At 51.2% G+C, this 24,931-nt stretch overlaps 1 protein-coding gene across 11 annotated transcripts in view; it reads right to left on the bottom strand.

The window, feature by feature from the left end:
• CUX1 (cut like homeobox 1) overlaps window positions 1–24,931 on the bottom strand; it is a 375,359-nt gene that overhangs the window by 8,330 nt on the left and 342,098 nt on the right. For 6 of the 11 annotated variants that reach the window (XM_070412727.1, XM_070412728.1, XM_070412730.1 and 3 more), the window contains 2 exons: window positions 24,541–24,805; window positions 11,548–19,507 (listed from right to left, as the gene is read on the bottom strand). In XM_070412727.1, the coding sequence (XP_070268828.1) occupies window positions 18,847–19,507; window positions 24,541–24,805 (926 nt within the window). In that variant the 3' untranslated portion in view covers window positions 11,548–18,846. Of the gene's footprint in view, window positions 1–371; window positions 439–1,046; window positions 1,175–11,547; window positions 19,508–24,540; window positions 24,806–24,931 lie in introns of those variants that run through there. The other 5 variants (XM_070412732.1, XM_070412733.1, XM_070412734.1 and 2 more) reach the window with 1 other exon arrangement.

The raw sequence follows: 24,931 nt of genomic DNA, 5'->3' as shown, positions 1-24,931 counted from the left end.
CCTCGCAGGTTCTGGCCTCCACACTGGAGGAGGCCACCTCTCCATCAGCGCTGGGAGCTCTCTGGCTGCATTTCCACACCAAGGCCTCCCTGGGGAGCTGACCACCACCCACCAGCCCTCTACAGGCCACTGGCAGGGCCACAGGGGTCAAGACCTCAAGGGGGCATGTCAGACTAAGGCCTACAAGGGCAAGCGGGGAGCTCACCCCTCCTTAATGTTGCTGCTGCATTGTTGGGATGGGGGCCCTGACTTTCTTTGGGGGAGGGAGCATGCTCTTTGGAACCAGGGCTCTGGCCGCATCACTTCTTCTCCCTTCCCTGCTCCCCACTGGCCGATGGCTGCCTTGGGGGGTCAGGTCGGCCCCTCCTCACCATAGAACAGGGCGGTGGCCTCCTTGATGGGCTCTGGGATCTTCTCCAGGCCGTGCTCGGCTGCACCCTGCAGGTGAGAGGAGAGGTGGGGAGGTACCTTCACATGCGGCATTGAACAGTCTTTCAAGTGCCAAGCAAATGGGGGGCAAGGAGCAGTGGGGTGGACAGGCGGCAGGGGCAGTACACAGTGGCCACAGGAGGGCCAGGAGAGGCCACCTCTCATGGGCCACGAAAAAGAAGGCAGGGCCCCCGAGCTTACCCCAGAAGCTGGAGCAGGGCAGGGCTCTCACCTGGCCACTCAGCCCTCAGTGGCTGGCGTCCCTGGTCCTGCCAGCCAGTCTGCTGTGTGCCCTGAGCCAGCCCAGCTTCTCCTGAGCCCCATTTCTTCATTTATAAAATGAGGGGGTCATGTGATGACCTCCAAGGGCCCTTGGGCTCCAGCCTCCCATGATCTTTGGGCCTCAGTCCTCTTGTGAGATGGGTGGGTAAATCCTGGCCTTGCTCCTGCCCAGAGCTCCCAGGGCAGAGGTCCACGCTAGTGCCTGAAGGGTGCTTGTGCCAGTTGGAGGAGGCCTGCCTCTGTCTGAATTGGGCCTCCAGGTGAAGTGAGCAGGCAAAACCCAGAGAGAGAGCCCTTAGTGGGTGGTGAGGGGGGAGGGAGTAGAAGGGGCTCACCTCGGCATCTGGCCGCTGGATGGACTGGATGGTGCTGAGATCCTGCTCCAGGCGGGCAGTCAGCTCCCTCTGCTCAGTCACCATGGCCATGGCCTCGGTGACGTGGACCTGCAGCTCTGCACAGCGCCCTGTAGCCAAAGGAAGACACGGCCATCAGAGGGAGCCTGGTGGGACCCGGGGTGCCTGTCCCCTCCCTGCCGCTCCAACCACCAGGCCATAAGCAGGACTTCCTGGGGGCCACAGCGGAGTTCTGGCTGCTCCCTCCCCACCTTCTTCTGCCTGAAGGACTGCCATCGGAGCAGCCAGCAGGGTCAGGGGCACTCCTGGCCCAAGAACTCTCTGTGCTCATGAAACCCCCGGGTAAGGGAAGGAGTCCAGGTCCAGGACTTGGGAAACACGGTCCACCCCGGCTCTGCCATGACCAGCTGGGTGAGCCTGGCCACCCCCTGCCTGTCAAACAGAGCACGGAGGCTGAACACAAGGAGCCCCAAGTTTCTTCCAGGGCTGCTGCCCTGGGTCAGTGACCAGAAGAGGCCTCGGGGGTAGCAGTGGTGGAGAAAGGTACTGAGGTGCAGTGTGGGGTGGGCAGGCCTCACTCAGACCAAGTAAGGGCTGGGGGAGTGAGGGGCCCCACCTCTGGAGCTGACACCAGTAGCCCCTCACCCAACAGGCTCCAGCACAGTGGTGAGGATGGGGGTTGGGGGGACTCAGGAGTCCCCTGTCCCTTTCTCCTCCATCCAAGTGTACAGTGTCTTTCCCACCAGGGAAATCCACGTCCCTGCCCTTTTGGAAGGTGGGAGATGTGGGGTGTTCTCCCAGCCCAGGCCCCGGGGGAGCCTTCAGCAGCCGCTGGCAGGGCGGACAGTGGTGGCTTGGAAGCCAGGCAGACCCAAGTTTGAGTTCTGGCCCTACTTCTGGTTGGCTGTGTGACTCTGGGCAGCTGAGCCACCTGGTCTGGGCCTCATCTGTAAAATGGTGACAACAAACCTCCCCAGAGAGGGAGGCCCAAGCCCTGAGGCACACGGTGCTCTCCTTTGGAAGGACTGCATGGCCACCAGGGGGCACTGTGGTCTCAGAAATGCCCAAAGGCCCCAGGCTGTGCCTTCCAGGTGGACTCGCCCTTTACTGTGAATCCTGCTGACCAGCTGGCCAACCCAGGCCAGGCCAGGGCAGGGGCAGGGGCAGGGGCACTTGGCTTCAGCTCCACCCGCTCCATCTCCTAGGTGACCGCTGCATGCCAAACCCTTTACACACCTCACCACAGTCCAGGCAGTCAGAACAGATGAACGGAGGCTTCCCAGCCTGAGACCAACCGCCATGGTGTCCACCATGGCTATGTCTAAGCCCTTCCCCACATGGGGAAGGCCCAAATGGTTCAGATCCTGAATAGATTTCTTCCTTTAGACACCACTGAGCACCTCTTTGTACCTGGCAGGTCAGTGGTGGTGGCGGAAGTGAGTGTCCAAGGTGGGGCTGGGGGAAGAGAATGGACCCGAGGGCAGGGCCAAGTTGAAGAGGGAGGCCTGTGGGTGGCAGGGTTGGGAGCGTGTAGGTCCTGGATGGCCTACGAGAGCTGTAAGCAAACCCCATGGGCAAGAGGCCCAGAGAGACCCCCCAATGCCATGACCGACTGGCCTGGAGGTGGGGTCCTGTGGTCTCAGACCTGCAGGATGGGCTGAAGAGCAGCGTCACCTTGCTGCACCACACATGCTTAGGAGGCGAGGTGGACAGAAGTCGTGGTGAGATGGGGGAGAGGAACCGTGAGAGGGAACGTTCCGGCCACAGGGAATCCATAAGGAGCCACATCAGGAGCACATCCAAAAATGGTGTTGCGATGACCGTGGGGGTGGGTACACAGACCCCAGCACGAATGGAGGTGTGGAGCCAAGAGAAGGCTAGGTGAGGAGCATCTCATTTTCAGGGATGAGGGCCCGGGGGACAGAAGAGACAGGGCGGAGGGGGAACCTGTGGAGCGGGGGACTGCTGCCCAGCAGAGCGAGCCCGCATCCCTGGAGCTGTGCACGCAGCATGGTGCAGAGAGAAGCATGACGTGAGGGCTGGATAAAATGCCAGTGAGATGACTCCGGGGACTGCATATTTTGTCTGTCACCAGCCTGTGGCCATCCCAGCCTGGTCTCAGCCAGGACCCTGGGGGAGGAGCGACTTGCAGCCTCTGGAGGCATCTGTGTGCACGGGGGAGAGGTGGGGTCCCCAGGCGGGTGTCCCTGTGTATTTGTGTCTGTGCCTGCTGCTAAGGGGTTGGGCACACAGGTCCCTGCCCGAGCACACATGTGACGCTGTGAATGTGTGAGGGCCCTGACAGCAACCCTTCATCCCAGGCAGCCCCAGCCTGCGGCGCCAGGGGCTTTGTTAAACTGGCCTGGACAGCCTGCCACTGCTGCTGCTGCTGCTGCTGCGAACGCACCCAGACACTGGGTTAGCCGCTAAGTTGATCTCTGGGGGTGCAAGGCTGAGTGAAGAGGCTGGCTGGCATGCTCACAGCAGACATGGAGGATGGCTGCCCGTGAGCCCCAGGGAAGAGGCTGGGCAAGGCTGGGCAGTGCAGGTGATGGGATAAGACTGAATGAAGGCCCTAAGCAGGGGCATGGACCCGAGGCTGCAGTGGCAGGACCTGGACATTGTCTGGGAGCCCCATGGGTGGACCTGCCATTCTGCACTGGAGGGATGAGAAGGCCAGGAGCATGACCATGTGGGTGTCCCTGAGGGAGGGGCGTGCTCTTCCATGCCTGGAACTGGCCCCGACACGGGGAACGGGTGAGCAGCAGCGTGGTTTGCTCTATTGAGTATGATGTGCTAGTGAACAGCTAAGGGGACCTCTGTGTGGGAAGCTGGGCCCCTGGGCCTGAGGGGGGAGATGCAGGCTGGCGAGAGCTCAGGGCCCAGGGCTGGCTGAGCCCCCAGCAGCAGATGTGGGAGCTCAGAGAGCACTGGGGTGAGAATGGCCAGGGCCTCCTGGAACGCTGACATTTTCAGAGGTGTCCTGAAAGACCCGGAGAAGAGGAAGCAGGAGGCAGGATGGACATCAGGAGAAAGTGTGTTAAGGCACCAACGGGAGCATCAACGGGTAAGGAGGGATCACTGGTGTCGCAAGAAAGGCTGAGGAGGTGAGGGCTGGAGTGAACCACGGGGAGGGTCTGGTCAAACAGTAGCGCAGTGGGAAGCAGCAGGGGTGTGGCGGAGGGACCTGGGCACCACTCTGGACAGATGCCAGATGGGGCAGCACGATGGGCAGACACTGTGTGAGGGGATGTGCTCAAGAGAGAGGGTATTCAGGAGTACAGAGCATGCAAAACCGAGTATCTGCATCTGGGGGAGACGCCTGCATCTAGTTGGGCGACATGCAGATGAGTGTGGGGGGGAGGGAGGGAGGGTGGAGAGAACTCCTGCCTCTGCAAGGTGCCCCTGTGAGATGGGCCCAAGGCAGCCTTCTACCCTCATGAAAGTTCATGAAACCACATGCTCCCGGGGGAATCTGAGGAGGCTTCCTAGAGCAGCGGTCGCCAACCTGTCGGACCTCACGGGCCACCAGTGCTCTGCGGACCACTGGCTGGCGACCGCTGTCCTAGAGAGTCCATTTCACAGAGGGGAGAAACAGCAAAGCAAGGTCAAGGTCAAAACTTAAGGAGGCTGGACTATGACTTAAGGTCAAGAACGATTTCTGACTGCACACTGATTAAATGCAGAACCTTATCACAACTGCAGTCGGATGGCAAGGCCTGGGAAGTTGCGTCCACCACTTTCTTTGCGGGGGGGTGTGGGGGACTCTGCTATTCAATCAGCCACCTGCAAGCCAGGTAGGCGCTCTGGGGCTGCTAAAGGCACAAGTCTCTCTGCGTGGAGAGCTCTGAGGGGAGGGAGCAGCTCACACATCCACCCCTCCCCGCCTCTGCACCTGTCTGTCCCCGGGTGGCCAGAGATGAGTGCTGAGCACTCCCTGTGCCTGCAGGTGCCCGCCCCTCACTCCTGTGCAAGGGCTCCCCATTCCGGCCAGTGAATTCCCTCTCCTGCAGCACCAGCTCTTGCTTCTCCTTTCCACAACTACAGCGCATGGTACCCCATCTGATTCTCTCTCTCCTCTCCTCTTCATCCCCTCCCCCAACTCTCTCTCTCTCCTCTTGACTTCACTGCCCCCTCCAGTTAGAAGAAGTCTTCTATTCTAAGTGTTCACTTTCCTAAACCTTTCCCATCAGACTCAGATACTCACTATGTCAACTGTCCTTACCAGCGTCACACATCTCTGTGCTCAGCCCTCGTCTTACTGACCCATCGGCACCTGGTTTCCAGGTCACTGCACCCTCCCGGCTTCCTGTCCTGCTGGCCGCGCCTCCTCAGTCTCCTTTGCTGGTTCTCCCCCTTGCTGAGCTGGGAACATGCTGCACCTGGCACCGCCCCTGCACACCGTTCTCTTTCCGCTTGTTCACTCTGGCCACCTGGGGTCCGTTGGTAAGCTAATGATGCTCGATCTATAGCTCCAGGACACCCCTTTGCGGGGCGCATTCTCTACGTAGATGTGCGACTCAAACGTAACGGGCACAAACTGGCCCTGGCATTGGGACTACACATGTGCCAGCACGAAGCCCCTCGGTGACCTTGCACCTCGCTAATGTGTGCACACTTGGGGAGGGGCTGGGGACACTTTCTCCCCAGCTGGGACCCCTGCACCCAAGCATGGCTGCAGGTGCTCTCAGCGACACCCGAGTCCTTCTAGATGCCGGGTGGAAAGAACAGCCTCACCTAGCGCTGGCTCACCTCCAGACTGGCTCTGTGTCTACCAGCATGGTCACCTGCCCCCCGCCGGCGCACCTTCCCCCGCACAGCCCTTGCTGTCCCTCTGACACTTGCCTCTGAGCATGTGCCGCCCCTCAATTTGGTGTACTGTCCTGGCCTGCTTACCCGAAGTGCCTCTTCCTGTCTCAAGGCCGCTCCCTGTGAAGTCTGCCCTTTCCCAAGTTGCAGATGCCCCTCAGTACCAATGACAAGACCAGCCTCTGCTGTGGTTCAGCACCTGGTCTGTCTCCCCTTTGGGCTGTGAGCGACTTGAGGCCACTGGACACCTAGCTGGGAGCACGTCACTGGCACACAGCAGTCCTCAGTGACTATCCATCCGCTTAAGGTACCAGTGACGGAACTCCGCCACTCTAGAGCTCAGCACCATCGATGTCTGGGGCCAGGCCATTGTTTGTGGGCATTCGGGGACTGTTCTATGCATCGTAGGATGTTTATCAGCAGGTTTGGCATCCTCTAGAGCAGCGGTTCTCAACCTGTGGGTCGCGACCCCTTTGGCGGTTGAACGACCCTTTCGAAGGGGTCGCCTAAGACCATCCTGCATATCAGATATTTACATTATGATTCATAACAGTAGCAGCATTACAGTTATGAAGTAGCAACGAAAATAATTTTATGGTTGGGTCACAACATGAGGAACTGTATTTAAAGGGCCAGAAGGTTGAGAACCACTGCTCTAGAGCAGCAATTTTAAACCTTTTTAAAAATCTCATGGCACACATAACCTAATTACTAAAATTCTGTGGCACACCAAAAAATATATTTTTTTTGCCAATCTGACAGAAAAAAAATAGGTACAATTTTGATTCAGTCACACAGGATGGCTATTGCGTTGGCTGTTGTCATTTTTTTTTTGTAATTTGACAATCTAAGGGAAGAGTGGTCAGTGCCCCTGACGTTTTAGAAATTCTCGCAGTACACGGTTGAACATCACGGCTGTAGTTGCCAGTAGCATCCCCACCCACCTGTGACAGCCCCAAATGTCTCCAGACACTGCCAAGTGTCCCAGGGGTACAGTCACCTGCAGTGAGAACCAGGGCCCCAGAGGATCTAGTCTCCTCAAACATGGGAGGCTGCTGGGTTCGGCTGTAAGTGGAGGGGGATCAGCTTTGACAGATGCTTAAGTCAGATGGGTCTCTAAGAGGAAGCCGCCTCTGTGGAGGGTGCAGCCCCTTCTCCGAAAGAGTGGGGAGCAGGGAGGTCCTCCTTCCTGTCTGTGACTGAGTCCAGTGGTGGCAGCCTCGGATGTTCAAGGACACCGAGCCTTGAGTTTTCATCAGGGGCTGGAGAGCTGCTGGGTGTGGAGGACTCTGCTGCCTGACCTGGGTGCCGATTGGTACATCACAGGCGTCACCAGGTGAGCTGAGGCTGGCGGCCGCTGGGGCTCTGGCTAACCGGAGAGCCTGGCCCTGAGCAGGGCCCCTCCTGCTCTGGCCCAAGGTGGAAACAACTTTGACTGCAGGCAGGTGCTCTCGCAACCAAATAATGTGCCGTATTTGATGCCCCGTCTATCACCCTGGCCGACAGCCACAGACACGCCCGAGTGCCCGCCATGGGCCCAGGCACCATGCTGAGCAGCGTGCAGGCATTATCACTTAGTCGTCTCAGCAGCCCTGTGAGACTGGCATTGTTATATTCCCTTTCCAGATATGGAAAGAGAAGCTCAAAAAAGTTAAATTCATTCATTCTTTCAGAAAAGATTTCCCGAGCATGAACCAAGACTTGCCCATGTCACACCAGCTGGTAAGAGGAGATGCTGGGTCTCCAACTCCAACGCAGTGCCCCCTGACCACAAGGAATGGCCTATGCCCCCTGGTCAGTGAGTGGGGTCCTCAAATCTAACTCCCTGGAGCACCCCCCACCGCGACCCAAACAGAGCAGCTCTGCTTTACCTGTCCACAAACCATTTTGCTTGGAAAAAAAAGAAAAGGTGCTTTCCACCAACATTCTGAGAGCCCAAGCTTCTCAGAAGAGGCAGGAACCTATGAATGCCTACCCAAACCGGGCTTGGGCTGCATCTCCCACTTCCACTAACACAGCTCATTGCACGCTGGGTGGGCCAGACTCCCATCAAGAACTTGAAGACCGGCCCCACCGCGCCCCAACATCACCATCCGGTTCTCACCACCCTACAGGAACCAATGCCGCGCCTGCGCGCCAATGCGGAAGCAGTGACCCCCAGAGCCGTCATGCAAGAGCCTTGGAGGAAGAAGCAACCAGGTCCCAAGACAGTCACTTGGAGCCCCCTTTTAAAATCCTCACCCGAGGATATGTGTTTTTTTTTTTTTTTAATTGATTTTAAAGAAGGGAGGGAGAGAGAAACAGTGATGTGAGAGAGGTTGCCTGTGGTGAGTGCCCTGACCAGGAATTGAACCTGCAACCCCCTGTTGCACGGGACAACGCTCTAAACAACAGAGCCAATGGGCTGGGCTAGAGGCCCTTTTAAACACAGCAGACAGGATCATGGCAGACGACTCCCTCCCTCCTCCCCTCCCTCCAATAATTATATCATCTTGTTGCCATTCCCTGTACATCTGCAATTGTGTTTCCTCAGGGCATCAAATAAGGCACATTATTTCATTCAGACCCACTTAACTACAGGGCAAGGAGAAAGGCCACACACAGGGCGGCTAAGCACTCTGCCTGGGGCGGGGGCATCGCCCACCTGCAGCCACAACACCAAATCTTGCTTCCTCTGCTGCCGCTGGAACTGGCAGTTTACAAAAGCAGAGTCAGGCCTGCAACACATGTGCAATTGCCGTTTTGCTTCATTAAATCTCACTTTAAAAGCACTCGGGGAGATTTTAGGGGGAAAAGGATTTTGTGCTAAGTGTATTTTTTTTTAACATTTTATATTTTAATTTAGCTATTGGATCTTTAAGAATTGGGGCATACCTAAACTTGCAAACAGAAAAACAGCAGAATGTTAGCTGAGCTAGACTTGACTTTGTCAAGCTGGTAGAGCTCTAGTGGTTTTATGCTAATTCTCCCGTCTGAGGGGAGGGGGCAGAGATCTGGGGGCAGCTTTAGGCATACCCATGTCCTCGAGTGACCAGATGAAACCTGGGGCTGCCAGGAGCACCTGGCACTGATGCGAGACTGTCCCAGGCTCCAGAGTCTCACACTGGAGGTTCGAGTCCCGTTTAACTCATGTTTCTGTGTCACACATAGGAGCTTCACATTCTGAAAACTACAGCTTAACGCACAACGAACAAACACCTCCCAATCAGTCATACATCAGTAAGGATGGTGACTCTCTTCCAACCCTGTAGATCTCAAGATGAGAAACACCTGTCACAGCATTCGGACCACCTAGCAGCCAATTCTCAGAGCTCTCCCACCTCCAGGCCCGAGAGAGACAGGCCCCTTCTCAGGAGCCAGATCATTCCAGAAACCCACACGACACTGTTCCCTTTTCCTGAGTGGGAACTCACTGGCCTGCATGAACAGGTGCCCTCGGCTGCTCCTTCTTCACATCAGGAGTCAGGGACACAGCGCGAGACCCCACAGCGCAGGCTGAGGCCAGGCAGCAGTACCTGTCTGTGGCCTTGGGCACCCAAGCTACCATCGGCCCAGTGCCAGACCCAGCTCTGTGGGCCACCTTTTCACAGACAATAAAGTGGATGCTGGGGAGGTCAGTGCTTCAAGGGCCCCCAAACAATAAAGGTGACGACAGCGAGCAGGGACAAAGGCCCTTATGGAGCAGGTACCATGTCTGCATGGGAAACTGGACAGTGGGGCCTTTGCATCCTACCCAGGCCCAGGTTTCTGCTGCCACCTGCCAGGACGCCACACACCACTGGAAGCATGGGAAGGTGGAGGAACGGCTGCCTCGGGGGGCAATTCTCGAGGTGCCTTTCAACCCAGAATGACAGTGTTTGCTGCTTCTCAGGCCAGAGCACTTTAAATAAAAACGACCCACACATTCTTGTGTTTGTATAAAAGATATTTACTTCAATTATCACACCTAGGGTGCTAGTGAATAATAATAATACATGGTGTGAGTTTCATACAGTGATATTGCTTCTCCATATCATATAGGGACCGTTGTACAGTGCTGAGAACAAACATTGTATGGCTAACCAAAGACAGAAGGGACAGGGCCGAGGGTCTGACGGGTGCCTCCCCCACCCCCATGCCAGCCGGAGCAACTTTTGACTCTTAATGTTGAAAACAAATAGCAAGAAATAAAATGTTACCAGAGATGGGTCACAGCAACACAGCAGAGGCTTCTCAAAGCTATTTGTACAAATAAATGATGCCTTTTTTTTTCTTTTTTTTTTTTTGGTCAGTTGGGTCTCTGTGAGGATCTTTTAAAAAAGTCTGTGATTGTGAGTATTAACAAACAAGCTCTAAAAACATCTAAGACTTAGTGCGTTACAGAAAATATAAAATACTGCTAAAATGTAAGACACCACGATACACTGGGGGGAGCTGAGCTTATTAAGAACTCTCCGGAAGAAGTCGCCACTCCGTGAGCGCGCCTGGCTTGTGCTGTGTTAGTAGTCTGGACAGGAGCGTGGCTACCCGCTCGCAGGCAAGTAGTTATTGCACAATTGCAAAGAGCTAGGTCTTACTCAGTGGGAAGGGACGTGGGAAAACCTTTTCTTTCCCCACATTTATTTTATAACAAGCTATTCTCAAATGCTTTAAGAATTTTGAACGAATCCTCACATCTCCAAAATGCACAGCATTTTCTGAGGGGTCTCAGATGGTGGGACATGAGATGCCCGTTTTCTCAAGAGGCAGAAAACGGCTCAAGAGAGAGACATGCATAGACTAATTAGAGAGAAATGGAAACCCTTTGGGGAGGGGATGAGGACAGTTCTTTCATTGGAGGGCGTTCTGTGAGAGATGAGAACAAAAGCAGGACCTCCAAATGACTTCAGAGAAGGGGAAAAGTCATGATGTGGAAAGTGAGTCGGGGGTCGGTGGGTGGGAGCAGAGACAGCGGTCTGGCTCCGGCGGGGGTGGGCAGAGCCCCTGTTTTGGCCTGGGGGAGCTTCCTTCCCTTGTGCCCATGAGGGTGAGCCCACAGGCCCGAGGCCAGACCCACTTTACCCTCACACCCCTTTGCAAGCAACTGGGTGTCTCGTTGGCTGTGCTTTTACCACAGAAAGCTCTGTCCACATCTAACTTCCCTACACACTTAACCACAGTCGGGGGAGAGGGGCTCCCCCATGACCTTCTTGGTGTGGATCCTCAAGCCACAGCCAAACTAAGAACACTGTTGCTTCAACAGATGGTTTTGACCAAATTTGTATGCAAGAAAAACAACAACAACAACAACAACAGCCAACTAAAACATGTCAACCCACATGAGCCTTACAAGAAACCATTCTCTCCCTCGGAAGTCATGGCCTTGGCCAGGCCGCCGCGCCCTCTCGGACCAGGGCTCCTTGCTGAAACTTCATGAACCCAGAAGTCTTACAGAGGCTCTAGGAGGCTTTGGGGAACTCAACCTTGCTTTTCTAAGTCTCCTCTGCAGCTCCTCACACAAGTGTTCTTCAACTCGGCATTTCCTCACATTGGTAGGTTTTTGTTCATCAACTCTCATTTAAAAAGCCGCGTGAAGACCACCAGTGTTTGAGTGGCTACTCTGGAGACAGACGCCTAATTCTGCTGGAGAAACCCCCCTCTGCCCCCAGTCAAATCCCCAGGCCTTTCGGTTCTTTTTTGGGGGGTGGGATGGGGAGGGCAGGAGGCAGAAGACAGTAACCACTGGAGTGATAGCAAAAAGCATTTATAACAACAACAACAACAACAACAACAACACAAAACAACAATATACTCCTGATAAGTACTTAAATGATTAACCTAATAATAAATAGAAGAGGATAGAAATATTTTTTTTTTTCCTCAAGGAAACATCCTTTTATAATTATCCTCACGCACGCTGGCAGGTCAGTAGCAGTCAATCCATCTCAACAAGAAAAGGTTAAGTGCTGGAAGGGAGGTTCTCAGCTGCTGAGTCACAAACACCCCCACGCTGCCGCCCAGACAGCGTTCTGGCCGAGCGCCCTGCAGGTCTAGCCTGGTGGTCAGCCATGGGCAGGCGGGGGTGGGGGGAGGGAAGCCTGTTTCCCTTCGGTTCATGAATAAACGGAACTACAGTGAACATACTCATCCACAACCTGAATCGTCCTGGTCTAAAGCTTACTTTGAGTTCATTTGGTGTGCAATACATTATCTTAAAAATGAAGAAAAATGATTTCTATTGCACAGAGCTTTTACATATAGTCATCTATTTAAGTGCTTTCTGTTTAAAGCAACTACAAAAAAAAAAAAAAAAAAAAAGACAAAAGGAAAATGAGAAAGGAGAAAAAAGGAACTAGAGAACAAAAGCAGCCCCGTGCCACTTCCATGTGTCTTGCTGATGGGAGTCTGGTTTCACCAACGGAAGTCCCAAAGCTTCCGTACACACTGTGCTTCTGATTATTTTCCATAGGGATGTAGCTGTGACATTGGGATATAAGGCACCTTTCCTTTCTGACCACAGAAAGCTTGATACATAGCAAACAGCACATTTTGTGGTAGAAATTAAAGCCTAAACTCTACAGAAATTACAGTAACATAGGCTACACTTCTTAACAGTACTGGATAAAATGATCATGAAAAGCAACTCAAAGGTATTTTAAAAGTTTAGTAAAGGGGATGGGGAAAGCGCACATTTATGAAGAGCCTAACGTCTTTCTCTCACTAATCTTTTTTAGGATTCTTTGTCTACAATGCCCAACTTTTAAAGTCAGCATTTTTGAGGAGACTAGGCGCTTTGGAAATGTCTTGTTAAAGCTAAATGTCACTTCATCCAAAAACGAAAATGGAGATGATGCCACTGTCAGCGTGGACACGGTATCTTTGGAGGGAGGAGGTGGTGGAAAGGGCAGGCCGGCCTGGTCGGGGGACAGTTCCTGCAAGTGGGACTGGTGAGGGGGGTTGCAGTTCCCTTTCTTCCCTGGCCAGGCAGGAGGCTCACAGGCTGCTGGGGCTGTTGGGGCAGGAAGACTCTGGGATGGGGCCCATTTCGCTCAGCTGGCTGCTCCCCACACCGTCCTCTGCTGCCTTGATTCACCCAGAGGGCTCTGGCCTCAGCTTCAGCACCCCTCTAAGGCAGCGGTTGCCTACCTTTCGGACCTCACGGGCCAGCAGTGGTCTGCGGATCACCGGTTGGCGACCATTGCTCTAAGGCAGTGGTTCTCAACCTTCCTAATGCCGAGACCCTTTAATACAGTTCCTCATGTTGTGGTGACCCCCAATTTCATTGTTACAAATCGAACATAATTAAAGCATAGTGATTAATCACAAAAACAATATGTAATTAAATATGTTTTCCAATGGTCTTAGGCGACTCCTGCGAAAGGGTCGTTCGACCCCCAAAGGGGTTGCGACCCACAGGTTGAGAACCACTGCTTTAAGGGGTTTATGGCTGGATCTTTTTGGAAATTTAATTGGGAACTTGTTTCTTCCTTTCTTTCCCCAGTAGGTTTCATCTAACAAAAGGCAGAAACTGCTGGGGATGGGAATGGTATTGTCAAATTGGACCAATCTCTTAGCAAGCAAGCGAGCTGGCCAGCCTGCCACTCAATGGACCGGGAAATGGAACTACATCACGTTGGAGTCCCAGGCCACCACCTTGCCACTCAGGGCAGGAGCTCTGCCTTGTGGGTCATGAAGGCTCACCTGCCATCAAGGCCCAAACGAAACTGCAGGAGGACTGGGGGCATTTTTACACGTGAGCTTTTACCGGTAAATAAGTGCACGGTGATGGCACCAATCTTATGCTGCCACTTCCAAATCTTTTCCATCAGAACACTTTGGCCACCATGGTGGATGGATCCACATCCAACCAGCAGCCCTGGGAGCTGGTTTCCTTTAGCACTGGGTGGAGACTGGCATATTCGTGGGAAGCCATGTGACTGAAGGCTGGGTGAGTGGGCTGGAGAACGCTATATCCTCTCCTGTCTTTGAGATGTTTCCAAAGGAGTGTCACAGTGGAGCTGAAGTCCTAACCTCCCAGTGTCAGAGAGAATAAAGACAGAGTTCCCCCATGCCAGGCGGGAACCCTAGGGAAGTGTCCTCATGTGGCCATTTAGGGGCAGCCCAGGGCAAGGAAACTGACTGTGATGGATCTTAACAGCTGAGCAGAAATGGGCAGAAAGAAAAGGCAGGCCAAAGACAAGGCCCTTTGAGGCTTGAGACTGTCCCTGCCTGCCAAGGAAACAGCTGACAGATCTTTAGGAACAGGTGGAAGTCAAGAGGAAAATCCACGGCCTCACAGAGCACAGCTGTCTGTCAGGTTGTGCTCACAAGAGAGAGATGCCTGCTCACCAGGCCTCGATCATGGATGCCACCCTTCTAGCTTTTTCTCTCCCCCCAGCCTACTTGCTGAACGGTTTGGAGGGTGTGGGTGAGGAGTGATGTCAAATGGGAGCATAGGCTAGTGAGGTAGACGGGGATAAATGAGGGCTGTGACAAGGGAGGACATCCAGGGAAGGAGCCAAACCTCCAGCCTGAAGGGATGCGCCTTGTTACATCTCCCCTCACAGCCGGCTTTCTGGCCTCCAAAAGCAGGGGCTTGGGATAGCCACAAGCAGACTCTTGTTTTTATAGGCCTGTGGAGAGGCGGCTGTCATAGTGCATTTAAGGTAAAGGCTATGGTCCCCCAGCTCCAGCTCTCGTAAGTCACTATTATTGTTCCACTTTGTGCTAATCCCAGGATGTGCATATACTCCCCCGGCTCCTCTGCTATTTTCGGTGAGGTTTGTTTTTCTAAAATCAGAGGAATAAAAAACATTGCAAAGAATGTCAATAGAGTTCATTGATTAGTCCTGCATGAAAGAACATGAGTTCAGGAGAAAGAGAGAAACCCAGTCCAACATTAGCTGGAAGGCACCCTCCTGCAGCCCGAGATGCCTGGTGATTCTTACTCTAGTCTCTCAGAGCATGACGCTGCATGATCTTAGGGGAGTGAGCCGACACTGGAGCGCTCCCGTGGATTAAAGAACAACATGCCTTCTGCTAGGTTTGCTCTTGAGCTGCACAACTGATGTGCCCTCGCCAAGGAGGCAGGTGGGGTGTCCCCTTTCTCCTGGACCCAGGGTGGGGGACTCTCGTGCCAGAGAGAGCACAGAGGAACACTTAACCCAAAGCTCCATAGCACTCTGGGTGTGGACCACCAACCAGGAGACCTGGACGTCCACATTGGACAGGATGGTTTTTAAGTGGGGAGAAAACAAAGATGCCAACAGGAAGGAAACTGGGCAGGGAGGCATTTGTGCACTGGAAGTACAGGAGGCCATGAATGGTTACCTTCTTGCCTCAGTCACTTGCCCAGATACAATGGCCAGGGTCTGAGAGTAGTCATACGAGTCAAGATCCTGGCATTTCCTGGAGACTTCTCCCAAGCCTGCATCCCAGGGCAGTGTGCTGACCATGAGCCACCTCGGGTTGTGATGTTCCTCAGGCAGGTCGGCTCTGAGGATAATTAAATTGAGCTAATGGTTGTGGTTATTCTTTCTCAAGAAAAGTGGTCTGGTGGACAGAAATCACAGACATCCTGACTGATCTGGAGATTTAAGGGAAGTCACTTGGGAGCCGGGCGGCGGATGGGTCTAGGCCAGAACCCACACACCTTGCACCTCAGACACCACGAGAGAGCATGGGTAGGAACCAAGGAGCAAGAGGCTGATGTGAACACTGATTTTATGCTAAGCCTCCACTTAGCCATATAAGTAATGGCAAAAACCTTAAGTTATGAACACTGCCTCCAATTAACAAAAAGAAGCCATTTAAAATGGTATAATGGAGCTTGTAATTAAGTGTTAGTGTTTTGTATGGAACTGTTTTCCCCAGGGGAGAGGTACAAATCAGCTTTTTAAACTGATGGAGCGTAAAGAGGAGGAGGTCAGCTGCCTGTGGGAGCCACTGCTTGAAACGCCAGCCAGCTGAAGGTGAAACCCCACGGAGAAGATGCTGTTCAAGGCACTTGAATATTGCTTATCAAGATGAAAGATCAACCCTTAGACTCAAAATGAGGGGCGCAATGAGGAGGGAGGGACACTTCCTGTGCTGACAGGTTTCTGTTATTTAGTGGCAGCTCTTAGAAGTATTACAGAAGGTGATAGCTTAAACACAAAAGAGGATAGGGTTGGGATCGCAATAAAAACAATAAATAAAGAAAAAATACAAATACAGAACTGCAAGCAAAATTTAACCAACTGATTGTATCAAGCACCCAGATGTAAGTCTGGCAAAAAAGACAGAATGGAAATAAACAATAACCTAGTTAAAAAAACCCCCCACAAAAAACACAACAAAAATGACTAAATTGCTTGGAAGAGCCAAAGTGGCTGTTTTAGACTGTTACTATTTGGCCACAAGAATGAACAATTTTATAATTTTTCAATTTCTTCAGATTTAATACCTCCATATATAACAGTCATGCCTTTAAAATTAAAACACTACCCTAGTATTTCCTGTTAACTCCCTGCTTTTGATTCTGATGAAAATCAGATATTTAGTGATTCATCACACATGACAAAGTTCCCTCAAGGTTTTTGTGGAGAGGACACCACAGTACTGTCAGGGGCTCTGCTACTCACTGTCCTAAGGGTCACTAATGCAAATTCGCTCTTCTTAATGCACCTGAATTGAGCCAGATGTTAATCTGTATCCCCTTAAGCTCCTTCATTCTGAATTCTCTTCTCATTGAACCAGATTTCAAGTTCAGAGATGATGCAACTATCAAAAGACAAACAGCCTGCCTCATAGCCTCCTAGAGCCTTCTGAAAACTTCTTATTCATGAAAAGGCATTGTCTTTAGTGTAGTGACTCTTAAATTTGTGAAAACTTGAACTAAGTGCTGCAGCTGCAGGTTAAAAGACTGTAAATGAAATATATAATTTCTAAAACATCATGCAAGAAATGTGGTTTCACATCTTACAGTCAAAGTCCTACAAGTTAATTAATACAAGCACACTGAGGTGTAATAGCGGGAGCATACCTCTAAAATTGTAACTCCCTCCCACCCCCAAATCAAAAAAAGATAATATTAAACTTAAGAAATAATGAATGCACCATTAAAATGTCATCCAAAGATGTTGACCTAAGACAAAGGTTTCAATGATACACAATACGGTCAAAAAGTTTTCAATCAGTAATATACAGTATGACAACTACATCTTGTAAATTATACCCAATACTGCCGGCAGTCTATCCCTCTAAAGAATATTTGCCCCTTTCATCCCTTCCTAACAATCAGATAATAAAATACAGCACCTATAAATAAGCAAAAAAAAATATATATATATACCGAAATCATCTATTGTTAGTTTAAAGATATGGCAATAAAGGAGTCTAAATTAGCAAACTTGTAGAAGCCATAACTGATAAAACAGCTTATTGAAAAAAGGTGGCAGTAATGCACTCTATGTGTGCACAGGTACTTAAGAAAATACACAGACGTATAAAATTGCACACACGCACACACGCACACTCTCATCCACCTCTATTCTCACGCATATACACATAGACAACAGGAGGAATCAGAGACAAGTTAGACTTTTGATTTGTACTCAGACTGCCCTAAAAGACTAAGTAAAAGACTGCATAAAAGAACGTTCCAAGAGGCAAAATGAATGGAGGGTCAACGGTCTGGTCTGGAAGTGAAGAGCATCGGCGTTTTGGTGTCAGTTTGGGCCATCTCTACGGGGTTGGGAGCAGAGCCCAGATTGCTACGTTCTCTCTTCTGCAGGGAAGGAAGCTTCCCACGACTCCAACAGTCATCAGTGCTTGTGGTGGGAAGAAAGGGAAAGAGAGAGTCCGCGAGAGCCCTGCCCAGGCCCAGGGAGCGGCGTCCCCTGGTGGGGCTCAGTCCATCAGGCGCCTGGGAGAGTGGTGTGAGGTGTGGTGCCTTCTGTGCCAAGGAAAGACTACTGTCTACGAGGGGCGGGCCGTCTGGCCCCAGAACTGTTTGCTCCGACCTGAGCGGCCTACTCTTTCCTCCTTTCTTCAAATGCTCACCTATGTGCAGACGCACTAACACAGACGTAGACACCATAAATTAAACGAAATGAACGGGTACATGCTACAGTTCTAACTTGTCTCCTAAACCTCCGAGATATGAGGTCTGATCAGCGTGCTCTGCGGTTAGAGGTTAAAAAGCAGATTATAAAATACCTAGATTCGGATCTTTTCTTTTTGTCCTGATTTGGCCTAGAATGGAGTGTATTAAACAGACCCTGGTCAGCAAAAGCCCAGCGTCAGTTAAAGCTATGGATCAATGTGCACTACATGTCAGGATTCTATTCACGTACAAGAAAACACTACATCAGCTACCACAAAATCAGTTATTTTCCTGATGTGACTTTTCTTTTTGTTAAAAAATATGTGGAGTAAATGTGTTTTATTTTAATTCAAAGTTTCAAACGAGAAGATTCTTTACTTGAAAATATTTAGGAATCCAAACTAGTGTGTTTAGAGTCGGTTTGACTGTGCAATCTCTTAGTGGCAACTGAACAGCTACAAAAACTTTCTTTTTTAATTTTTCTGAAAAATCCCCCCTCCCCCTTTCCTGGTTTAAGAAGATAATAGTGTATTATCGCTCTGAAGCCATTAGATGGCAGATAAAAAGCCCCCTTTTAATATGTGGGTTTGATTTTTTTTTAAAGCCCACACGAAAGAGGAGGGCGCAAGGCAAAGCTGTAAGAGTTATTCCAGAACCTGTGGAAATCACTTAGGGCAATAAAAAAAACACTTCAGGGTACAAAAAAGCTCGACTACACATTTCCGTTTTCTTCCTTGAAAACACGACAAAGATTGGGCTTAATGCTCCTTTGTTTTCTATATGCACCTTGGCCTATGGCGATTTTGCCCTGTGGCCCGCAGGGCAGTAAGTGCGCAACACGGTCCCGGTCCGGGCCGCGGAGTCGGCGCCGCCCCTGCGCCCCGCTCGGCTCCCATCCCGGCCGGGCGGGCGCGGGCGGCGGGCGGCGCCTCAGAACTCCCATTCGATGGGCTCCTCGCGGCTGGCGGCCTTCTCCAGGCGGTGGATGATGCTGTTCAAGTTCGCGGCCTTCTTCTTCCTCAAGGGGTTGTCTCGCGAGTCCCGGCGCGCCGCCTCGGGGAGGCCGAAGAGGCTCTGCAGTGAGCTGGGCCTGCGGGCCGGCGCGCTGGTGCTTGGCAAAGCGGAACTCGGGGCGGCGTCCCGGGCCCGGGCGGGGCCCTCTCCCCGGGCGGCTGAGGTAGCGGCGTCCTCCCCGGCGGCGGCCGCGGGGTTTGGCACAGGCCGCGGGCCGTCCGGGCCTTCGGGCGGCAGCGGTGCCCGGGGTCGGCCCTCGTCGGCGTCCTGCGGGGCCGGGGTCCCCGAGGGCGTTGGCTCCGCCTTCTCCGCCGGCCGCGGCGCCTCCTCTCCTCGCTCCTCCGGGGCGGCGGCCTCGGCGGGCCCTCCCTGAGACTTGGTGGCGGCCGCGGGGCCGGCCGACTCCTCAGCGTCCGCGGCGCCCGGGCCCTCGGCGGCCTCCACGCCGTCACAGCTGTCGCCCTCGGAGCTGGGCGCCGGCCGGCTGCTGCGGGCAGACGGGGAGTCGCTGGCCCCGGTCTGGCCCTGGCTCCCGGCCTGAATCTCCTCAATGAACAGTTCTCTGCGGATCCGAGACCTACGAGACACAAGAGGGCGGCGCGGTGAGCTGCTGTGCACGGGTGGGCACGGCCCTGCCCTCCAGCCCCAAGCCTCGCCCTGCCGCCCGCCCGCAGGCAGAGCCCGAGCGCCTCGGCTGCCCGCCGGCCAGTCCCTGCCGACCCTGGGCCTAGCCAGGAGCCCAGCACGACCCTCACTCGGTTTCCCACACTCTGTGCCCGGGCATAAGCTGTCCCGCCCGTTGGTGGCAATGCCAGTCCTTCTCCACCGGGATGGAGGGCAGTGTTACTCATCTAAGGGCATCTCCGTCTCCATCCCACCCACCGCTGACTGGGCGGCGAACGGCCAGGTCCCATGGACGCTCCGCACACCCCAGGCCCAGCATGGTGCCTACTGGTCCGCAGGAATAAACGCGGCGGAATAAATGGAATTACAGGACGCCGGAGAGAACCAATTGTGAGACAATGCCCAGAGTGAAACCTTCAGCATCCCTAACCTTTCTCCAGCACAGGGCAGGGGCTCTGGTCAAGGCTGAAGTGGGATTCCATCAAATTAGGTTTCAACTAATTGCCTCCTCTGAAAGGAGAAGACCAGGGAAGGGTCACTTTGATCAAGCAGGAAGGAGACCAAGCGTGTGCCCCACGCATGTTCTAATCCAGACGCGTGCAGCTGACAGTGGAGAATGTGCTCCGGCACTTTGTTGAGTCGGAAGGAAGTAACTGGGGCCCTGGCCGTCTCTGCTTCCGAGCCCTTGGAGGCACCATGAAAGGGCTCTTATTATAACGCCTTTTTGCACCAGAACTTCTCCTCCCATCATGCTGACGGTACTAGGCTCAATCAGAAGTCTCTCTAGGTGTGTATTCCAAAGAGCTGGAAAAGCCAGCCGTGAGTGGAAAAGGATCTTCAGGTAAGTCCAGTGTCCAGTGTCCTGCAGAAAGCCCTTGGGTGAGGAATGCAGGAAAATATTTTCTGCAGTAAATATAATTCAATAAAGGTAATGTTTCTTGAAACCTCACTATATGTCAGGCCCTGTGGTGGATGTGGGAAGTGTTGGAGCCAGGGAGAATCTGGCTGTAGTTTAGCCCAGGGTGTCAGCTATCTGCCACATAATTATTTGTTCCCTGCAGAGGGTGAGCTCTGACTCTTGTCCTGAAGATGATTTCTGAGCCTGAGGTGTAGGGTGAGGTCCTGAAGCCCCTAGAAGTTCCCAGGGGTCAAGAAGACTTTCCTCCTTCCCTGGGGCGACCGTGGGAGCCTGAGAAATGGCAGTTCCTGTCAACAGGTTCCTGGCACTATGCTGGGAGGGCAAACTGGCTTTAAAGCCCGTTGGCAGCTGAAAATGCTAGTTGCGGTGAACACCTAATCCTACCGCACCCTCGTTGGGGAGGTGGGAGGCTAGAAGGGCAGCTAAAGGTGTAGTCTAGCCAGGTCACAGGCCCAAATACTAACTCTGAGTCTCAGGGGCAGACTGGCCCAGCACAGGGCACAGGCTTTTTAGAACGCAATCCTGGGTTTAAAATCTGTCTTTGTCATTTACTACCTATGCAACTTGGATAATTTCATGGGTTAATTTCCTTAACCTTTTTGAGCTTGATGTGAAGATTAAATAAAATGTTAATCTATCATTTAGGACACAAAGTAGACAAAGAAAAAAAAAAGAAAAAGAAAGGAATTTCATGCAGCTGCCTTTTGAATGACAGAATTACACGTGCTAAGGCTAAGCTAGATGGGCTGGGGGGAGGGACAGGGCAGTTTTATGCCTGGGGGCATGGGTTCCAGGCTGCCATCCTCACCAGCTCAGTGTATATAACCTTTCTCTGTAAAATGGGGCTGGCAGCCCTACACTCAACTACTGATTGGAGGATCTAATAAGATAACACTCATAGCCGAAACCGGTTTGGCTCAGTGGATAGAGCGTCGGCCTACGGACTGAAAGGTCCCAGGTTCGATTCCAGTCAAGGGCATGTACCTGGGTTGTGGGCACATCCCCAGTAGGAGATGTGCAGGAGGCAGCTGATCGATGTTTCTCTCTCATCGATGTTTTTAACTCTCTATCTCTCTCCCTTCCTCTCTGTAAAAAATCAATAAAATATATTAAAAAAAAAAAAGATAACACTCATAAAGCTCTTGGCTCAGTGTCTGGCACATACAGGGCGGGGCAAAAGTAGATTTACAATTGTGAATACATGAAACAAAGTTTATATTTGCACTATTTATTAATTATTATATTATTTTCCACAAACAACTGTAAACCTACCGTTGCCCCACCCTATATTCTGTGCTCAACAGATATAAGACACCATCCTTCTTGTTCTAGAATTGTCTCCATGTCTAAGAGGAATATTGTCTTCTGGTCTAGGAAGACCAGGTTCCAGGGACAGATCTGGTTTTCAGGTGTGTCATGCAAGGTTCTTAGGCCACCATGGCTTTTAGGTTTGAAAGAGTTTTTACTGGGTGGACCTGCTCTTCCAGGAGACCAGACATTCTGTGGTATGTTGTTCTGGCATTCCTGGTTGCATTCCTAGGTAAGTGGTCACTCTAAGATACTTCTAATTTCCTTAGGGTGAAAGGGTAAGAGGAAGTAAAGTTTTATTTTTTGGATGGGGGCAAAAACTGATCCAAGCAGTATTCCCTGAAGGTTCCAGGGGGACAGGAGAAAATAAAATCAGTATCTGCTGTTTAACTCCCGCAGAAAGAATGTAAGAAACTGCTTTCTCGCTTAGGAATTAAACACATTCAGTGATGTGTGCTGAGTACTACTGTGTGCCAGTCCTTGCATGAAGCTCTGTGGGTAAGGTGGCCTATTTCATGGCGTATAACATTCTTGTTCTTTTTTCAAGACCCTGTATATCTCATACCTCCAAGATATTTCTCCAGATCTCTGTAGCTAAAACTAATCTCTGCTTTTTGCTTTCCCATAGCCCAGCCTGTTTTGTTGTGGAGTTATTTTTGAAAGAAAGCATTTATGAAGCATCTACTCTAGATCCAGACCCGAGCTCATTTATTAAGTCATGAGGTGTTATTGCTATTCTTCCTCTCTCCTTCTTCTCTATTTTTGACCAGGGTGTATAATTGAATTTGCATCTCCACAATGACCAGTTGACCACCATGTGATGGGCATTACCATGGTAGTCAAGACCAGAAAGTTGAGTGACAACAGCTGAGAAACCTGGAGAGTGTGCGCTCTGGCCAGGAGGCAGTGATTGACACTCAGCTGAGGCCTGAACGAGATCTGGAGAAAAGGTGGCACCGGCAGGAACAGGGAAAATGGTTTTGGAGATATTCTGTGTCATTAGTAGCATCTTTACCTAGATCAGTGATGGCGAACCTTTTGAGCTCGGTGTGTCAGCATTTTGAAAAACCCTAACTAAACTCTGGTGCAGTGTCACATATAGAAATTTTTTGATATCTGCAACCATAGTAAAACAAAGACTTATATTTTTGATATTTATTTTATATATTTAAATGCCATTTAACAAAGAAAAATCAACCAAAAAAATGAGTTTGCGTGTCAACTCTGACACACGTGTCATAGGTTCGCCATCACTGACCTAGATACTCAGTAATCTATAGCTCCATGCACTGCTGTCCAGAGTTATAATACTTGCATTAAAATGGACCTAACTTGAAGACTTGAAAGTACATATTCAAATGCACCTCTGTATCTAGAAAGTGAAATGGAATGACATAACACCTGGCAAGGAGAGGCTCCGGCGTACCTCTGCCCATATTTTGAATCATTCTCTCCCCATCACTTATTTACTATTGTCGAAGTTTCCTTCCATGTAGAGGGAGCTCCATTATTGTAACTGCTGGCCTCACTTTACCTGTTTTTATCTGTTGGTAAATTAGGATGATTAAGCTGTTTGTACTCAGCTCCTGTAAATTCTTTGTCCTCATCGGAGCTAGCAGGTCTATTCAGCTCTCACACTAAGCTACATCTGTTAACTTAGCCTTTATCAGCAATAAAGGTGCTATTTTGGCTCCCATCTAATATTTAAAAATTTTCCAATTGTTCAGAAGCTGGGAAGTTTATTGGGCTCCTTCCGAAACTCCAGCAGAACCTATCAGACGGAGGGCCCAGTTAGAGACACAACTCCTCCCTCTAGCCCTTGACTGTCTATGATCTCTTGCCTGCCACTTGTTTCAGATAACTGTGAGGGCCCTACCCACACTAGCTACACAGGAGCACTTACCCTGGTTTTATTGAGCCCTATAGAAAATGATGTTCTAATGAGAACTTGCAATTGAGATGGCCCCTTATATAGTAAGAAATGAAAAAAGCAGGAGTTTCCATCAGGCCACTGGAAATTCTTAGTTTCCAGCAGTAGGAAGTCTTTGTTACAGCTATGATCAACAGCTCATTATCTTTCAGTGAATTTGCACTATCTAATCAAACATGTCACCTCAGTTTACTTTGCTCTACAAGATCACTCAGCCTTTCTTGCTCTGGTTTTATATTTTTCATCTGTAGAATGCAGACAATACTATATCCATCATATAGTTGTGAGGATCGAGTGATACAGTGTTGGTTAAAACACTTAGCTCAGTGTCCGGAAGTCTAGTAGATGCTCAGTGAATCTTCATTAACTCATGAACTTTCCCCCAAAAAAGGGTTTTACACTACTGAATTTAATTACAAAACCAATCAAACTAATTTGGAAAACAATACCATAAAAGACCCTGAGAAAGCATGCAAAAATCACTTAAGAAACATTCATTACTATGGAACCATGAATGCCTACGCTTTCCCTTATTAAATGATATATATGAGAGGAAATTTTTTTCCTCGTCATGGATGTGGACTGTTTGTAACTATATGACCCTGTATCTTTGGAGTTAAGAATGCCAATAAAGTAGCATAAAAAACCACCTAACTGGCCAAATTACTGAGAACTAACCAAGTTCTGAGACTCAGTATGCTGGGGGCACACTGAAGATCCTTCTTGTGTACCATTAATGGCCACTCTGTGCTACAGACCAACCTGTGCCCAAGGGATGAAAGCGTGTTCTCTCGGAGCCATGATTTACTGGCTGAGAGCAGGATCCTACCTGTAATTGTGGAACCAGTTGATGACAGTGCTGGTTTTCAAGTTGAGCTGGGTGGCGAGTTCTTCGATGGTTTTTGGTGACGGGTATGGCTTTTGCTGATATGCTCGTTTCAGAGCTTCTTTCTCTTCAGGAGCCAGCACCACACGGGGTTTCTTCAGCTGGTGCTGGGGCTGAGGGCTTGCGCCTTGGCTATAGTCAATGCCAACGGAGGGCGGCTCACAGGGCTGGCTGTCGCTGACTGAGCTGTGCCGCCGCTTCATGTAGGCTGAGGAAGGGAGAGAAGTCAGACTGAGGGGCAGGCCCAGATGTGACATCTGCCCAAGCCCCTGCCCATCACAGTACATGGTATATAACTGGATTGAGATCACTTTTTAAAAATCCTTACTTGAGG

This window comes from Myotis yumanensis, unplaced genomic scaffold, assembly GCF_028538775.1.
Source record: "Myotis yumanensis isolate MYYU_CA2020_CCGP unplaced genomic scaffold, mMyoYum1.0.hap1 SCAF_4, whole genome shotgun sequence".
NCBI lineage: Eukaryota > Metazoa > Chordata > Mammalia > Chiroptera > Vespertilionidae > Myotis > Myotis yumanensis.
The sequence above is the reverse complement of the archived record's forward strand: the minus strand, read 5'-3'. Positions and strand labels throughout refer to the sequence as shown.